The sequence below is a fragment of the Gilbertella persicaria genome, assembly GCF_025201335.1.
Source record: "Gilbertella persicaria strain CBS 190.32 chromosome Unknown B0P05scaffold_28, whole genome shotgun sequence".
Taxonomy (NCBI): domain Eukaryota; kingdom Fungi; phylum Mucoromycota; class Mucoromycetes; order Mucorales; family Choanephoraceae; genus Gilbertella; species Gilbertella persicaria.
The window spans coordinates 231,074-244,430 of record NW_026251989.1 but is presented as its reverse complement, the minus strand read 5'-3'; the positions used below and the strand labels follow the sequence as shown (position 1 = coordinate 244,430).

Sequence of the window (13,357 nt, the reverse complement as noted above, 5' to 3'; positions counted from 1 at the left end):
TTGTACATAATTCCACTGATCTTGCTCGGCTACAACTGCATATGACTCGATATTGCGAAGCCTCCAATGCAAAGTTCAACCATGAAAAGGTGGAAGCCTTCTCGGTGTCTGGCAGAAATACATGGACTTATTGGGAAGCTCCACTCTCTCAAATGGGTATCAAGCATTTGCACTCTGTCGAAGATGATGAACCCTTAATTTATTTGGGTTTTCCATTGATACAAAGCCGTATTCAAAGAGTCAATTTTATGGGTTCTATGATAACAAAGATTAAGACTGCTATACAAATCCACTCTACACGTTCATTATCTGTGGTGGGCCGAGCCACTGTCTTGAATTCACTGATATTGTCTAAAATATGGTATATCTTGCGGGTTACTCCGTTGACACTTGCTGATCTCAAACAATTGAAATCTTTGGCCATTCGATTCTTGCGTAAGAATATATTTCCTGTTATTCCTTGGAAAGTATGGACGTTGCCAAAAGAAAAAGGTGGACTTGGAGTAATTGATATTCAGGTTCAGGCCTCGGCTTTATTTTTTCGCTGGCTGCATCCTTTGTTGGCGTATAATCAAGATAATATTGATGCTCATCCGGTCACGTACTTACTTAGCCTTCATATTCGAAATATCAATGACTGCAAATATCATCAGATTCCATTGTTGTTTCCTTCTTCTCGTACACAAGGGCTGAAAAAACAAAGAACTGGCACTATTAATATGCTATATCGTGCCATTGATTGTCTTCCTCGATCATTTGCGAATGCTAGCCTTAATACTGTTACCGCTATGGTCCTACCTTTGCAAGCTGTGCTTTACGTTCCCCCTTCTTCGTCCTTCGTTGTCCCCCTACGTGTCAAGAAAATGATGGTGTCAGATGTCTTTCAAGTTGATGCTAGACTCAACTTTGTTCACTGGAAAGATACTCGTGATCCTTCACTACTTTATTGGAAGCGTACTCCCTCCACAGTCTTCAAAGGTCTTGCATCTGGGAGTTTGAAACTTCAGCCATTTTTTAGCTCTGTATGTAGTCCTGCTCCACTTGAAGACTCGACGGTCTCATTTGCGCCTTTGATCAACCAGTTTCGGTTTCAAGATGATCAAGGTATTTGTAGTATCAAGGCATCGGCTAAGACATTTCGTCAGTCAGTTCTCTCGGCTATGGCTCCTCCTTTGGCCTTGAGAAATATTACAGAAGTGAAATGGAAATTCTTTTGGTCTCTGTCTCTTACCACCATTCAACGTAATGTGACATACCGGTATATCTTGGGGTGTATTCCTCATCGTCGATTCTTACATTTTATTATGCCTCACGTGTTTGACTCTCCCTTCTGTCCGGTGTGCTTAACTACCACTGACTCTATTAACCATATGCTCTTTCATTGTCCAACTAAAGAGAAGGTATGGCAGGAAATCATCTTTGAGTTTCTTTGGCCTACCACTTCAATATCTGATATCCAAGAGGCTCTTCTGTCCCTGGACTTCTCGTACATCTGGTACTGCCAACGGAAAGGAATCAAACCATACAGAATCCTCATAATTACTCTTTCACAAATCTGGCTTGCTCATATGAGATTTATCTTTGACAAGACCCCCATTGTACCTACGGCCATATTAGCAAGCATCCGATTCAATGTTCGTCAGACTATTGAAGAGGATCAATGCCATTCAATCCTGTAACTTTTTTCTATATAATTTATTTTAGTTTAGTTTATTTTATCTAGTGTGTTTCGCTTTATTTTATTAACTTTCATTTTAATTGCACCCGCCTCTTCACTTTGACTATTACTCTTAGTGTACGCGGCTCAATCAATAAACACATTTAAAAAAAAAAAAGATGCCAGATGGAGACGAGAGTATAGATTCCTTCATTACTATGTCTTTTGAGATAGTCTTCTACGCGTCAGAGCCTTTTACCGGATTAGGGCTGCTTTTATTCATAGCGGTGTCCTCCTCACCACCGTTTGTGTCATTGAGAGCATCTGTTGCTTCTCTCTCATTATGTTTGAAGCCTTGAGGGGCTAGAGAACCTACATGGGCATTTTCTTGTGCATTTAGTTTCTTAGGGACAGCCTTGGGGGGCTCAGTAGATTCCTTGTTTGATTCTTTTCTAGGTTTTGGTTGACTTGCAAATTTCTTTACTGCATGGACCTTATTGGGAGTGGAGTCAATTGAACCATTGCGACTACAGTTTCGCATGACATGGTCAGTCTCATTGCAGTGGTAGTAGCGCGCCCATTTCTTGTAGTCAAGACAATCAGCTCTGCAATGATCAGAGCTTTGACAGTTACGACGAAAGTCAGACATCTCATCCCACTGTAAGAGTACTTTTCTCTGTTCATTATCATGTGGATCCCAAATGATGAGGCGAGATAAGGACTCCAAGTATCTATGCCCGGGACACTCCGATTCATCCGCGTGAGATTCCATACAGTCATTTTCAGGAGCTAGATGTAAGATGGCATACTATTCACCATCTGTTATCGAGATGCCATGATCTAGAACTTCACCCAAGCACGACAGGCGAGCAGCCCTTTCCTCTCTCAACTGGATGGCTGGGAGGAATGGAAGATTTTCTAAAGTGAAGCGGACAATGGTAGCGTCAGCTGAGTAAGAAAGAAAACCTTCAACAGAGATACCATCTTCCAACGTAATCCCTTCTTCAATAAGTGTCTTGCGACCAACGCTATTACAAAGCCATATGGTCTCCAAAAAGTCATGACCCAGTTAGTTGCGTGTTTGCTTTCGATAGCCCAGAAAATCTTCGTAGAATCCTGTGTTTTCAGCATCTTCGTTAAACTTAAGCAGAGCTTTGTTTGATAAAGATCGATCCTTGACTGGAGTAAGATCAATGAAGACTGAATCTTGTTCCATTCCTTTGATTAATGGACGAATAACTGCAATGAGAGCTGGAGAGATAAAGCCATTAAGAGCATGTTGAGATGACACTTCTTCAGTACCCAGACGACTAACCAACGTAGGGTTAGACGAAACAATAAATTGGTTTTTTTTATTGTTATTGCCTTTCCTCTTTGATCTAACAATATGAGTCCAAAGCAAAAGATTCTCGTTGTAGTAGTTAGAGTTTGGTTCAGGTTGCTGTTTATGCCTGGTTTCTAACATAAAATGTGGAGAAGGAAAAGAAGCTTAGAAAATTGTCAACTTGATGGTTTTCATGAGTAGTACCTTTTAGTCGAAAGGCCATTTTACAAATGGGGGGGGGTTTGATTCAAATCAATACCAAATGCATCATAGATGTTAGTAAACATTGTTTGTAGGTATTTAAAGAAATTCATGTCAGGATGAGCAGGCTCTATATTCTCTTTATATGGTTCTTTCAGTCAAGTAAAAACGCAAATTTGAAAAAATCAAATTCCACATATCATGAAAGGTACAGTGTTTCTTTGAAAGACGTCCATATGAGTAATCAAAACTTGAAATGTCAGTCACTTTAATCTGTTTGTAAAGTTTTTACTTACCGAAAGTTTTTCCTTTTTTTCAGTTATTTTTTGCATGAGTTCGAACGATATCTTTGAAGCAGCTGCAGCTGGCGACCTTGAATTTTTGAAACGAAACTTACCTCTTGTTAACCAAAAGAATGAACGAAATTGGACTCCTCTTCATTTTACAGCTCGTTTTGGGCAGCTAGAAGCAGCAAAGTTCCTTAAAGAAAAAGGTGCTGACTTGTTGGCTACAAACGCAGAAGGCAAGACAGCCGCTCAAGTTGCTAAAATTTGGGGCAATACATCAGTTGCTGAATTATTGAGTGTAAAGGAAGAACTTAAGGAATCCCCTTTTCCTGAAAATCACGTATCTGTATTTGCAGGAAATCCATTAAATAGGTAAAGGTTTTCTTTTTATTAAATTTGATGACTAATGTCTCTTTTTTTGGGTAGATTTGGATGGAAAAGAAACAAACCCGAATTTTTAGCCCCAATGGCTCATGCTTCCACTTCTAAATACATCGTATTGAATGAACTCAAGGCCTTGTATGATGCAGAAGGCAACTTGCGTTATCTTACCTATAACGATGTCTCTTCAGCAGTAGATCGAGTTTATAGCCAAGAATCAGCTATCCCTGATAATTCAAATACCATTTTAGTATTCTTGGGTATGGATGAACGTCAAGAAGAAAGTGTTGCTTTCTGGGCCCTAGATGTGACGCCTAGAGGGGCACATGAACAAGAATACAAAGAACTTATTCAAGGCAAGTCATATAAATACTATATACAGGCCTAACTGTTACTCTTTTTTTTTCTTTACGATAGGTCTTGAATCAAAAGGACTAGAGTTTTGTCGCACATTACCTCGTGCATTTACCATGGATAGGTCAACCAGTTCGATTATTGCACAAGCAGCTTCCATGAGTAAGTTTTTCTTTTACTGTTGTCAAGTATTGACTAAATCGACCTAGTTGATTGGAATGCTCGTAACATGTATTGCTCTGCATGTGGTAGACACACTGTTTCTGAAGAAGCAGGCTATAAACGTCATTGTCCTCCTAATAATGCCACTCAGCAATGCATTAGCCACACCGGCATTCAAAATTTCACTTATCCTAGAACAGGTAACATTCTAAAAAAAAAAAAAAAAAATCGACGATAACACTTTAAACAAAGACCCTGTAATTATTGTATGTATTGTTCATCCTAATGGCGATAAAATCCTGTTGGGAAGACAAAAAAAATGGCCACCCAAGATGCATTCTTGTATAGCTGGTAAGTGAAATATTTACATTGAAAGTGACTAACCAATCTATAGGTTTTGTGGAAGCTGCAGAATCTTTAGAAGAGGCGGTGCGTCGTGAGGCATATGAAGAAACTGGTATTGTTGTGAATCGCGTGGCTTATCATAGTAGCCAACCTTGGGTAAATATTGATCTTTGCCAAGCAAATTTATTTAAGTTCTATTATATATATATAGCCATTCCCAAACTCATTGATGCTTGGATTTATTGCTGAGGCTACTTCGACCGAAATCAAATATGCGGATGATGAGCTCGAAACTGCTTCTTGGTTTTCTCGTGCTGAAGTCATTGCTGCTTTGAATAGCGAAACCAATGCTTCTTTCTCTATGGCGCCTAAGGGATCTCTTGCCCATACTTTAGTGAGTGCATGGATAAATGATAGGAAGTGGAATCCAACTACTGCAAAGATGTAAACATTATGTTTATTTATATTTTCTCGGGGCGGGGTTTTATTGAATCATGAGAGAGACGAAAAAAGTCATATATAAATAAACTTTATTTTTATCCATTTCTCTTTGGTTCTCTTTTATTTTCTTCTTCTTTCTTAAAACATAATGTCTTATCAACCTCCTCCCCCTCCTCAATATAATCAACAACAACCCCCACCACAACAAGGAGGATACAATCCTCAACAAGCTTATTATGGTCAACAAGGTAATGTTAAGGAGCAAATAAAAAAGTCAGAAGAGTAGGCATTAAACAGATTTATTATAAAGCTGCTGGAGCTCCTCCAAGTGCTGTAGATCAACAGCTATATGGCTGGTTTAAAGCAGTTGATACAGATGGCTCAGGTCAACTCTCAGCTGACGAACTTCAAAGAGCCTTGATTAACGGTGACTGGAGTCCTTTTAATATCGAAACAGTTCGTCTTATGGTGAACATGTTTGATACTGGTAAGACTCATTTGTTCTTTATCGCGTTTCAGGTCTTATTGACACCCTTTTCCCGAATAGATAATAGCGGCACTATTGGATTTAATGAATTTGCTGGATTATGGAAATATATTGAAGACTGGAAGCGATGTTTCCAAGCCTTTGATGTCGACCATTCAGGAAGTATCAACCAAGCTGAAATGGGTAACGCCTTAAGATCTTTTGGCTTTAATGTTTCACCTAAATTCATTCACACTCTTATTCAGAAGTTTGACCGTTATGGTATGTGCTCGCTATTCCCAACTGGCACATATTAACGTGACTCTAACAGCCACTATTAAAAATACAGGAAAAGGAGACGTTTCATTCGATAATTTCGTCCAAGCTTGTGTCACAGTCAAGACCTTGACTGATTCTTTCAGACAATTCGATAATGATAATGACGGTTGGGTTCAGATTAACTATGAACAGGTAAGCAAGAAAACGAAATAAAGAGAGTATTGAGCTAATTGCATTGAGTAGTTTTTGGACCTTGTTGTTCGTCAACGCGCTTAAATAAAAAGATTACGTATATTTTGAGTAAACGAATTCATGCTTTTCTTAACCTTTTTTAGACGAGATATTTTAATAACCATGTAAAGTCAAAGAATGGTTACTGTGTAATAAATGAGCACAATAACGTTGAAAAAATCAAAAACAAGCACAACTAAAAATGGCCTTTAAATGCTGATAAGCATGTATGCTAAGAAAAGAAGAAAGAAAAAAAAAAGAAAAAAAAAAGAGAACACAAGAACAACCTTTGTCTCAAAATAAATAAATAAATGTATTTTCTTTCTCTCTTTCATCTTTTTCTCTTTTATTATTAGCGAATGGAAGTAGTACAAGTTCAACCAAGAGACGCCTATTTACATAATATTTACGTTCCTGCAACAGGCACTGTTATTCGGTGGTCTTTTACCACTAAGAAAAACAACATATCTTTTGGCCTGTTTCGAAGAAAGGGTAAAGGACCTTTACCTAACTCATCTGAGATTGTCTTTCACGCACAACAGCAAAAGAAGCAAGCGTCAGTACCTTCAGGCTTAGGCGTTCGACATAGTATACAAGGTAAAAACTAAAAATATATTGTTCGAACGAATTCAAATTCATGCTTCATACAGAGGATGATGATAGTGTTCAATCCATTCATCAAGCATTGTCTCCAAATAGACCCCGTTCCAAGTCAGTTGCAGCCTCCAAACTCAAGGACGGTGGCATGGACGAAATCATTCCTATCCAACACGCACAATCTTCTGATCAAAAAGTCGAAGGCACTTATGTAGTTGATGAACCTGGCAATTATGTCTTAGTCTTTGGTAAGGGGAGAACGTAATTGATTGTTAAACTAAATACATCAGACAACTCCTTTTCGAGAAATACGCCTAAAATGCTGACTTTTTCTGTTGCCCTGGGAAATCCTGAGGATGTCAAGGTACCCGGCGATGAAGTTTCGGGATGGTTACTTAAAAAGAAGCGTAAACGAATGCAAGGTTGGGCTAAACGTTATTTCACGCTATCACATACAGGTGTGCTTTCTTATTCAACTTCACAGAATAGTGTCACTCGTGGTTCTATTCAAATTCTTGTGTCGACCATCTCATATAAACCCAACCTGCATCAAATTAACATTGATTCGGGCACCATGCTCTATCAGCTTAAAACATTGACCGAATCGGACTACGAACTATGGCAGAATGCATTGACAGAAGTACGTCGAAAGAATGGCGGTATAGACGATATACCTCTCAATGAAGAATACAATAGGAGCAGTGTCAGTTTAGTATCAAAGCGTGTTTCAAACCGTGGTGGAGGCTTGGATAATCGCCGCATTCGTGCAGATATTGAACAAGGACTCGAAACTGCCATAAAGCAAAAGCAAAATACACTATCTTTAGATAACGCAATAGAGGAGTTGAAACAAGCTTTGGTGAACAATAATGCGTTGGCGCTGGTGGAACAGTTCGTGGAACGTTTAGATACTCATAAAAATCAACTCGTTAATGATACACAAGAACAAGTCTTGCATTGGAAGAATTTACAGAACCATTTTGCAGTAAATTATCGTCGTTCTGGCTCCATGTCGCCTATCGTTCAGCCAGCTGATGACTCTATTCCTGAAGACCACGAAGCAATCAATCGCACATCAAGCATTTATTCCCGCATGTCTAGTTACTCAGACCAATTCTTTGATGCAGAAGATATTGTACTTAGCGGTGGTGAAGAAGACGAAGAAGAGTATGATGTTGTAGACCAAGGATCTACTATTGATGGAGGAGATAGCAGTGATGAAGACAGTGGTAAGTAAATCACTTGTCCTTGCTCGTATCTCACAAAAAGATAGCATCTTCTGGAGCAAGCAATACTTCGAATTTTTTAGATTTGAACTCTATGGGCACAATCACACGTCGTACAAAACTACCTTCTCCTGCCGTTGCTGATGCAGGGTCTGCTCTTGCTGTCTTTAGAAAGAACGTTGGTAAAGATTTGAGTACTATTGCTATGCCCATCAGTATGAATGAGCCCTTGAATATGCTTCAAAAGGCATGTGAAGAACTAGAATACTGTGAATTGCTTGAAAAGGCCTCTACTTTGCAAGACTCTGTTGAACGTCTTATGTATGTGGCTGTATTTTCCATCTCTACCTATGCTTCTACTCAATACCGCACAGGCCGAAAGCCCTTTAATCCACTCATGACTGAAACTTATGAAGCCATTCGCCCTGATAAGGGATTTCGCTACATATCTGAAAAAGTATCTCATAACCCGCTTATCATTGCTGCTCATGCTGAAGCAAAAGGCTTTAAATATTGGCAATCAACCAATATCAAAAGTAAGTTTTGGGGCAAGTCCATGGAGTTTATGACAGAAGGTAATTTTTATGTCACTTTAACTGGCCATGATGATCGTTACTGTTTCTCCAAGCCTTCAAGTTGGATCAAGAATATGATTGCCGGTGAAAAATATCTAGAACACTCTGGCGAATGCAAAGTGGTAAATCAAACCACAGGTGAATATGCTGTTATTGTATTCAAAGAAGGCACAGGCGGTGGTTTGTTTGGTGCACCTACAAAGCGCAATGAGGTTGTTACTACTATTTATGATGCCAATGGCAAAAAAGTGCGTCGTGTATCTGGTAAATGGAGTGAAGCCTTAGCAGAAGAAGTTGGACTTGATAAGAGCAAACTTCAAGTGCTATGGAGTGCGCGTCCACCAGGAATCAAAGACCATGAAAAATACTTTGGCTTTACCAAATTTGCCACAGAATTAAATGAAATTACTGAACTAGAAGAAGGCAAACTACCTATTACTGATACACGTCTTAGACCAGATCAAAGGCTCTACGAGCAAGGTAGTCTCTCAACTTTTTTATTAGACTACGCTTACAAACACAATTTCTATAGGTCAAGTAGATGAAGCAGATCAAGAAAAACTAAGAATAGAGCAACAACAAAGAGAAAGAAGAAAAGAATTTGAATTAGTGGGCAAAGAATGGAAACCTCGGTGGTTTACAAAAGAAGGCGATGAATGGCAATATTCTGGACAGTATTGGCCCACTCGTGAATCTGGTCAATGGCCTAAAGATCAATTTCCATTGTGGTAGTTTTAAACAACATTTTAATGATTATAATATAAAAAAATGCTGCAGCTGTGCGTGTATCTATCATCCAATCATTTTTGTTTATCCTCTTAATTCTTCTTACCCTGTATATAAAAAATAAGATTAACACATGTACAACAAACAAAATGTCAAAAACTAGATACGTACACGAGCCATGTTGACAGCACCAACAAGGGAACCAACAAGACCAGTACCGAGAACGAGGAAAGTGGAGTAGACAAAGAGCTTATCTCTGGGGCCACGGAGCCACAAGAGGGTGTTGGAAGGAGCCTAACATGAAGTTAGTTTTGCTTATAAAATATTTCAATCTCATACTTGGAAGAACTTTTGGTAAGCTTGAACGTTGTTGGGTCTGTTGACAAGAGACATTTTTATGAAAGAGTGGGGTGTAAAGGGAAAAAAAAGAAAAACGAGGAAAATATAAAACAATTTTTTATTCATTCTGCAGGCCCTCAAGCTATCGCTGCTATACAGGCCAATCAAACCTATACTCTATGTAACCACCAGAAATTGATGATTGGGTGATTTGAGTGATGACGTTATCTGCAAAGAAATTTCTTAGGCACAACCAGAATCTTTGCTTCGGCACAACCAAAAAAAAAATGTTTGCTAGTCATAATATCATGCCAAGACATGGTGGTGCCAAAGAAATGATGGTACCAAGAAACGTCTTACACTTCCATGATTCCAACTGTTTTTTATCTTAGTGAGCTCTTCGTATGCAAGAAGATGTTGCCTTTTTGGCTGGAATTTGTAAATATAAGGGATAAACTTTGGGGCATTTGTTAAAGGTGTGCTTTATTTTTATCAACATAAACACTTCCCTCGTCCATCATTATATGTTTTTTTTTGTGTGGATCAGACTACTATTTCTCTGTAGGGTCGAAGCTGGTTTTTACCTTCTTTTATCAAATCATGTTTACTCAAACAAAAGTAGCTCTTTCTGAAAGATTTCTTTCGAAAGTCTTTCTTTAAGGATGCCAACCTTCTAATCTTCTTTTTTTCCCCTGTTTTAGAAATGGCATCCGAAGGTGGAAGATAGAGTTCAGGATATTCCTATTTTTACCAAATTCCATTAATTCATCATCGAAGTTTTGCTCGTTCTTGAGAAACTGTTTGATGCCATTTGAGGTTGGACATTTTCTGAAGACTTTTGCTGCTGTGACGAAAATCTTACTCTAGTGCAACTACATACTTCATTCATGTCTCTTCAGGTGATACGGCTATGCCAGAAGCTTTTTTTTAGGCTGTCTGCGTTATCAATTTCCCAGCGAGGAGGGATGTCTTTCAATTCGGTCCTTTGAAGCTCTGGCTTGGCAAGGTCATGACGATACAACATTCCATACTTGGTTTTGTTCAAGCAGCAGCAAACAAGACCATCTCGAGCAGGATGAACCTCCTGATGAAGCTCCCAGCGAAGTATGGAAAGAGCTCTGTAAGTTATTTTTCCAAACATTTAACATCATTATACTGATATGCAACAGTGTAGCCATTGCACTCCATTGTCAAAATCAAGTTGGTTCCTTCACTTTCTGAAGCTTTAGAATTAGTCTCAGGTCTCCTCTTTGTATATCGAAGGTTGTTGACATCATAGACCGGCACTTTGTTATATTTATTACCGATGTTGATCGAATTCTGAATATCGCGAGCTTTTGCATTTTGGGCTATACCGTGCTAATGGAACTGATCTCTGCTACGTTGAGGTTTCGTCTATGGCCCTTAAATATACTGAGAAGATTGACTGTATTGATAGGATGATTATGATATTTTTCCATCATTTGATTTCCTTTAGAGGTTGTATTTTATATCCTTTGTTGTTTTTGTTTTGAAGACGAATAAGGTATGGGCATTCATTACAAACTGATTTTGTGGCTCTTTGGCGAGCTTTTCCTTTCAAGTTTTTTATGTTTCTGTATTTCTGACCCTTGATACACTTGAAGTGCATACGAGTCTTTTCAGACTTGCTAGTAACAAGTGTAAAGTTGTTTTCTGTAGCAAGTTTTTCAATAATCGCACTAGCAGTTGTTTGATCCGCTTTAGCAGGGATTTCAGGAAGTTGATTGAATATTTCGAACAATTCGTTTTCTGCTGTATCACTTGTGTCAAACTGTACAATTGAAGAGAAATAAAAAGACATAAAAAATTTTAATGCACCACCATTTTTTTTGACATGCTATAACTAACGCATATTTAATTTTTTGGTTGTGCCAAAGAAAGTTGAAGAATTCTTTGCGTGACTTTCTATACAGTATACATTGTAAATGAATGAGCCAATTGAGATATTTTGCCTCCTAGAGTACTGCTGCTCAAGTTTTGTATTAGCATGAATTTATGCACACTTTGGAGTTCAAGAGATACCTATTGTTTTTTGCTGAAAGTATTCTATTTGCTTATAAATATTTAGGCTATTAAGAAGAGGTATTCTCTGTCTTCATTAGATTGATTTTGCTTGAAATTCACTCTGGTTGTTTTAATCAAGACCTGACATCAATTATTACGAAATGTAGGATAAATCAAGTCCTCCCTCCCTGAAAATTTTTTGAGAAGAGCTCATCAATGCAAGCAGCCTTACTATACGAAAATTGAAAAGTAAATATTCGTCTATTTGGTTTCTTGTTAGAGTACAATAACACTAATAAATGAAAGAAGCTTCAATAGGTTTATGTAGGATTCACTTTTTTTTTTTTTTTTTTTGTTCTTGTCATCATTAAAACAGTGCTTTTCTTCCTTTTTCAGTTCAATACTACTACCACGAAGAGAATACACAATAATAAATAATGCATAAAAGACCTGCCTAGTTTCTTTATCTTGAAATGAAAGGAATTTAACTTAAAGTGCAACATCCAGAATGAACTATCATATAGAGCAACTTGTTTATTATGACATAAAACGCATGCAAGCTAAATTTATTAGTTTATAATCTATCTGTAAACACTTGAACTATCAACAAGCCAAATACTTCAATATCCTCTTGAGATATTACTGTATAAACAATATGCTTTGTATATATACTCAATGTTGTATTTTTTTTTCAACTAAAATACGTTCAGAGAGCTCCAACACACAGCCGAAACTGGCTTTAAATATATCGTTTTAAGGTCGTTCTCAGATTCGCTGTAAAATAACAACACCTCTTCTTTTTTTTTTCTTTTCTTTTTTTTTCCTCTCAAGATGAGCACAAGTCCTATACCCTCCCCTCAAATACCTCTTCCTATGCCTGTAGTTACTACTGAGGAACAAATACCAGAATTTCTTCAAGAGTTTGATGCATTATTTGCACCTGGTAATTCTTTTGACAGTATTGGGGACCTTCGTTCAACAGTCTCAAGCTACGGTCAAAAGCATAATGTGGTCATGAGCACAAAGAATTCCAACTATCGTAGTATTCATCTCTGGTGCAAACACGCAGGTGTTTATCGCAAAAGTAATAAGAACACCAATCAACCCACAAAGACAGTCAAGTCTAGAAAGAAAGAAACACAACGTACTGATTGCAAGTGCTTTATAAAGGCTAAACTTGTCGAACAAAAGTGGTTGATTGAGCGCAGTTATGGGAACCATAATCACGCCATACCCACCAACTGCACTGTCTACAGTTTACACAGAAGACAGTCTGAGCCAGTCAAAGAGCTTATCTTGCAACTGCTGAACAATGGACAAAAGATTAGCAGTATTCTGGAATATTTACACATGATGGGCATCCGTAACATCATCAAGAAAGACATTGAGAACTTGCAACAACACTTTAGAAGGAAAAAGTTGAAAGAAGAGCAAGACAAATCTGTTTTGGCAGCTACAATGCCTTTATGCACAGATACCTTGGGTACTTCTGGCATAATGTCTGCAGCAGATATGATGTTGGTTCCTACACCCACCCATAAGCTGTTTACAGAAAATGTTCTTGCCACTGGATTACCTGACAATACCCAGCATTGCATTTCACACAATACCCCTGCAGCAGCATTTATACCTCGCAAGATATTACCTTATACCACCCATAGCGCTGTGAACAGCAGCATGACATTTAAAAACGAATAAATAAAAACCAAAAAAAAAAAAAAAAAAATTTAAGCATCCGAAT

General features: G+C 38.1%; 9 protein-coding genes across 9 annotated transcripts; 5 read left to right on the top strand and 4 right to left on the bottom strand.

The window, feature by feature from the left end:
* Positions 1-1,863: 1,863 nt before the first annotated feature.
* B0P05DRAFT_548135 (uncharacterized protein) lies at positions 1,864-2,753 on the bottom strand. The gene has a single exon (XM_051578989.1). It carries the CDS (start codon positions 2,427-2,429, stop codon positions 1,896-1,898), a length of 534 nt encoding a protein of 177 aa, XP_051433392.1. The 5' UTR covers positions 2,430-2,753; the 3' UTR covers positions 1,864-1,895.
* Positions 2,727-3,122, bottom strand: B0P05DRAFT_588636 (uncharacterized protein; the record flags this gene model as incomplete). Its single annotated transcript, XM_051582678.1, has 1 exon — positions 2,727-3,122. The coding sequence occupies one exon, from the start codon at positions 3,120-3,122 to the stop codon at positions 2,727-2,729; it is 396 nt and encodes a 131-aa protein (XP_051433391.1).
* A 390-nt stretch (positions 3,123-3,512) lies between these two features.
* B0P05DRAFT_473283 (uncharacterized protein) lies at positions 3,513-4,604 on the top strand (the record flags this gene model as incomplete). The annotated part of the gene is made up of 4 exons (XM_051574728.1): positions 3,513-3,841; positions 3,896-4,210; positions 4,233-4,366; positions 4,414-4,604. The coding sequence occupies 4 exons, from the start codon at positions 3,513-3,515 to the stop codon at positions 4,602-4,604; spliced, it is 969 nt and encodes a 322-aa protein (XP_051433390.1).
* Positions 4,605-4,696: 92 nt separating this feature from the next.
* B0P05DRAFT_548130 (uncharacterized protein) lies at positions 4,697-5,258 on the top strand. The gene has a single exon (XM_051578988.1). The coding sequence runs from the start codon at positions 4,941-4,943 to the stop codon at positions 5,157-5,159; it is 219 nt and encodes a 72-aa protein (XP_051433389.1). The 5' UTR covers positions 4,697-4,940; the 3' UTR covers positions 5,160-5,258.
* Positions 5,259-5,263: 5 nt separating this feature from the next.
* On the top strand, positions 5,264-6,413 carry B0P05DRAFT_548123 (uncharacterized protein). Its single transcript, XM_051578987.1, has 5 exons — positions 5,264-5,400; positions 5,463-5,639; positions 5,700-5,900; positions 5,950-6,089; positions 6,141-6,413. Exons 1-5 carry the CDS (start codon positions 5,301-5,303, stop codon positions 6,171-6,173), a joined length of 651 nt encoding a protein of 216 aa, XP_051433388.1. The 5' UTR covers positions 5,264-5,300; the 3' UTR covers positions 6,174-6,413.
* A 39-nt stretch (positions 6,414-6,452) lies between these two features.
* On the top strand, positions 6,453-9,275 carry B0P05DRAFT_548118 (Oxysterol-binding protein-domain-containing protein). Its single transcript, XM_051578986.1, has 5 exons — positions 6,453-6,725; positions 6,779-6,973; positions 7,016-7,954; positions 7,999-9,006; positions 9,059-9,275. Exons 1-5 carry the CDS (start codon positions 6,488-6,490, stop codon positions 9,256-9,258), a joined length of 2,580 nt encoding a protein of 859 aa, XP_051433387.1. The 5' UTR covers positions 6,453-6,487; the 3' UTR covers positions 9,259-9,275.
* Positions 9,276-9,681, bottom strand: B0P05DRAFT_548116 (uncharacterized protein). Its single transcript, XM_051578985.1, has 3 exons — positions 9,592-9,681; positions 9,424-9,546; positions 9,276-9,359 (listed from the first exon to the last, which is right to left on the bottom strand). Exons 1-3 carry the CDS (start codon positions 9,643-9,645, stop codon positions 9,345-9,347), a joined length of 192 nt encoding a protein of 63 aa, XP_051433386.1. The 5' UTR covers positions 9,646-9,681; the 3' UTR covers positions 9,276-9,344.
* Positions 9,682-10,574: 893 nt separating this feature from the next.
* On the bottom strand, positions 10,575-11,441 carry B0P05DRAFT_548104 (uncharacterized protein). Its single transcript, XM_051578984.1, has 2 exons — positions 10,761-11,441; positions 10,575-10,671 (listed from the first exon to the last, which is right to left on the bottom strand). Exon 1 carries the CDS (start codon positions 11,411-11,413, stop codon positions 11,051-11,053), a length of 363 nt encoding a protein of 120 aa, XP_051433385.1. The 5' UTR covers positions 11,414-11,441; the 3' UTR covers positions 10,575-10,671; positions 10,761-11,050.
* A 908-nt stretch (positions 11,442-12,349) lies between these two features.
* B0P05DRAFT_548102 (uncharacterized protein) lies at positions 12,350-13,334 on the top strand. Its single transcript, XM_051578983.1, has 2 exons — positions 12,350-13,141; positions 13,193-13,334. The coding sequence occupies exons 1-2, from the start codon at positions 12,448-12,450 to the stop codon at positions 13,312-13,314; spliced, it is 816 nt and encodes a 271-aa protein (XP_051433384.1). The 5' UTR covers positions 12,350-12,447; the 3' UTR covers positions 13,315-13,334.
* The last annotated feature ends 23 nt before the right edge of the window (positions 13,335-13,357 follow it).

Bases quoted from the DNA above. Each gene is read 5' to 3' on its own strand.
- B0P05DRAFT_548130 (XM_051578988.1), top strand. From the start codon at position 4,941: ATGCTTGGATTTATTGCTGAGGCTACTTCGACCGAAATCAAATATGCG.
- B0P05DRAFT_548123 (XM_051578987.1), top strand. From the start codon at position 5,301: ATGTCTTATCAACCTCCTCCCCCTCCTCAATATAATCAACAACAACCC. The intron at 5,640-5,699 runs GTAAGACTCATT...TTTCCCGAATAG, and splicing joins GGTGAACATGTTTGATACTG to ATAATAGCGGCACTATTGGA. The intron at 6,090-6,140 runs GTAAGCAAGAAA...TGCATTGAGTAG, and splicing joins TTCAGATTAACTATGAACAG to TTTTTGGACCTTGTTGTTCG.
- B0P05DRAFT_548104 (XM_051578984.1), bottom strand. From the start codon at position 11,413: ATGTCTTTTTATTTCTCTTCAATTGTACAGTTTGACACAAGTGATACA.
- B0P05DRAFT_548135 (XM_051578989.1), bottom strand. From the start codon at position 2,429: ATGGAATCTCACGCGGATGAATCGGAGTGTCCCGGGCATAGATACTTG.
- B0P05DRAFT_548102 (XM_051578983.1), top strand. From the start codon at position 12,448: ATGAGCACAAGTCCTATACCCTCCCCTCAAATACCTCTTCCTATGCCT. The intron at 13,142-13,192 runs CTACACCCACCC...CCACTGGATTAC, and splicing joins AGCAGATATGATGTTGGTTC to CTGACAATACCCAGCATTGC.
- B0P05DRAFT_548116 (XM_051578985.1), bottom strand. From the start codon at position 9,645: ATGTCTCTTGTCAACAGACCCAACAACGTTCAAGCTTACCAAAAGTTC. The intron at 9,547-9,591 runs GTATGAGATTGA...ACTTCATGTTAG, and splicing joins CTTACCAAAAGTTCTTCCAA to GCTCCTTCCAACACCCTCTT.
- B0P05DRAFT_548118 (XM_051578986.1), top strand. From the start codon at position 6,488: ATGGAAGTAGTACAAGTTCAACCAAGAGACGCCTATTTACATAATATT. The intron at 6,726-6,778 runs GTAAAAACTAAA...TGCTTCATACAG, and splicing joins CGTTCGACATAGTATACAAG to AGGATGATGATAGTGTTCAA. The intron at 9,007-9,058 runs GTAGTCTCTCAA...CAATTTCTATAG, and splicing joins TCAAAGGCTCTACGAGCAAG to GTCAAGTAGATGAAGCAGAT.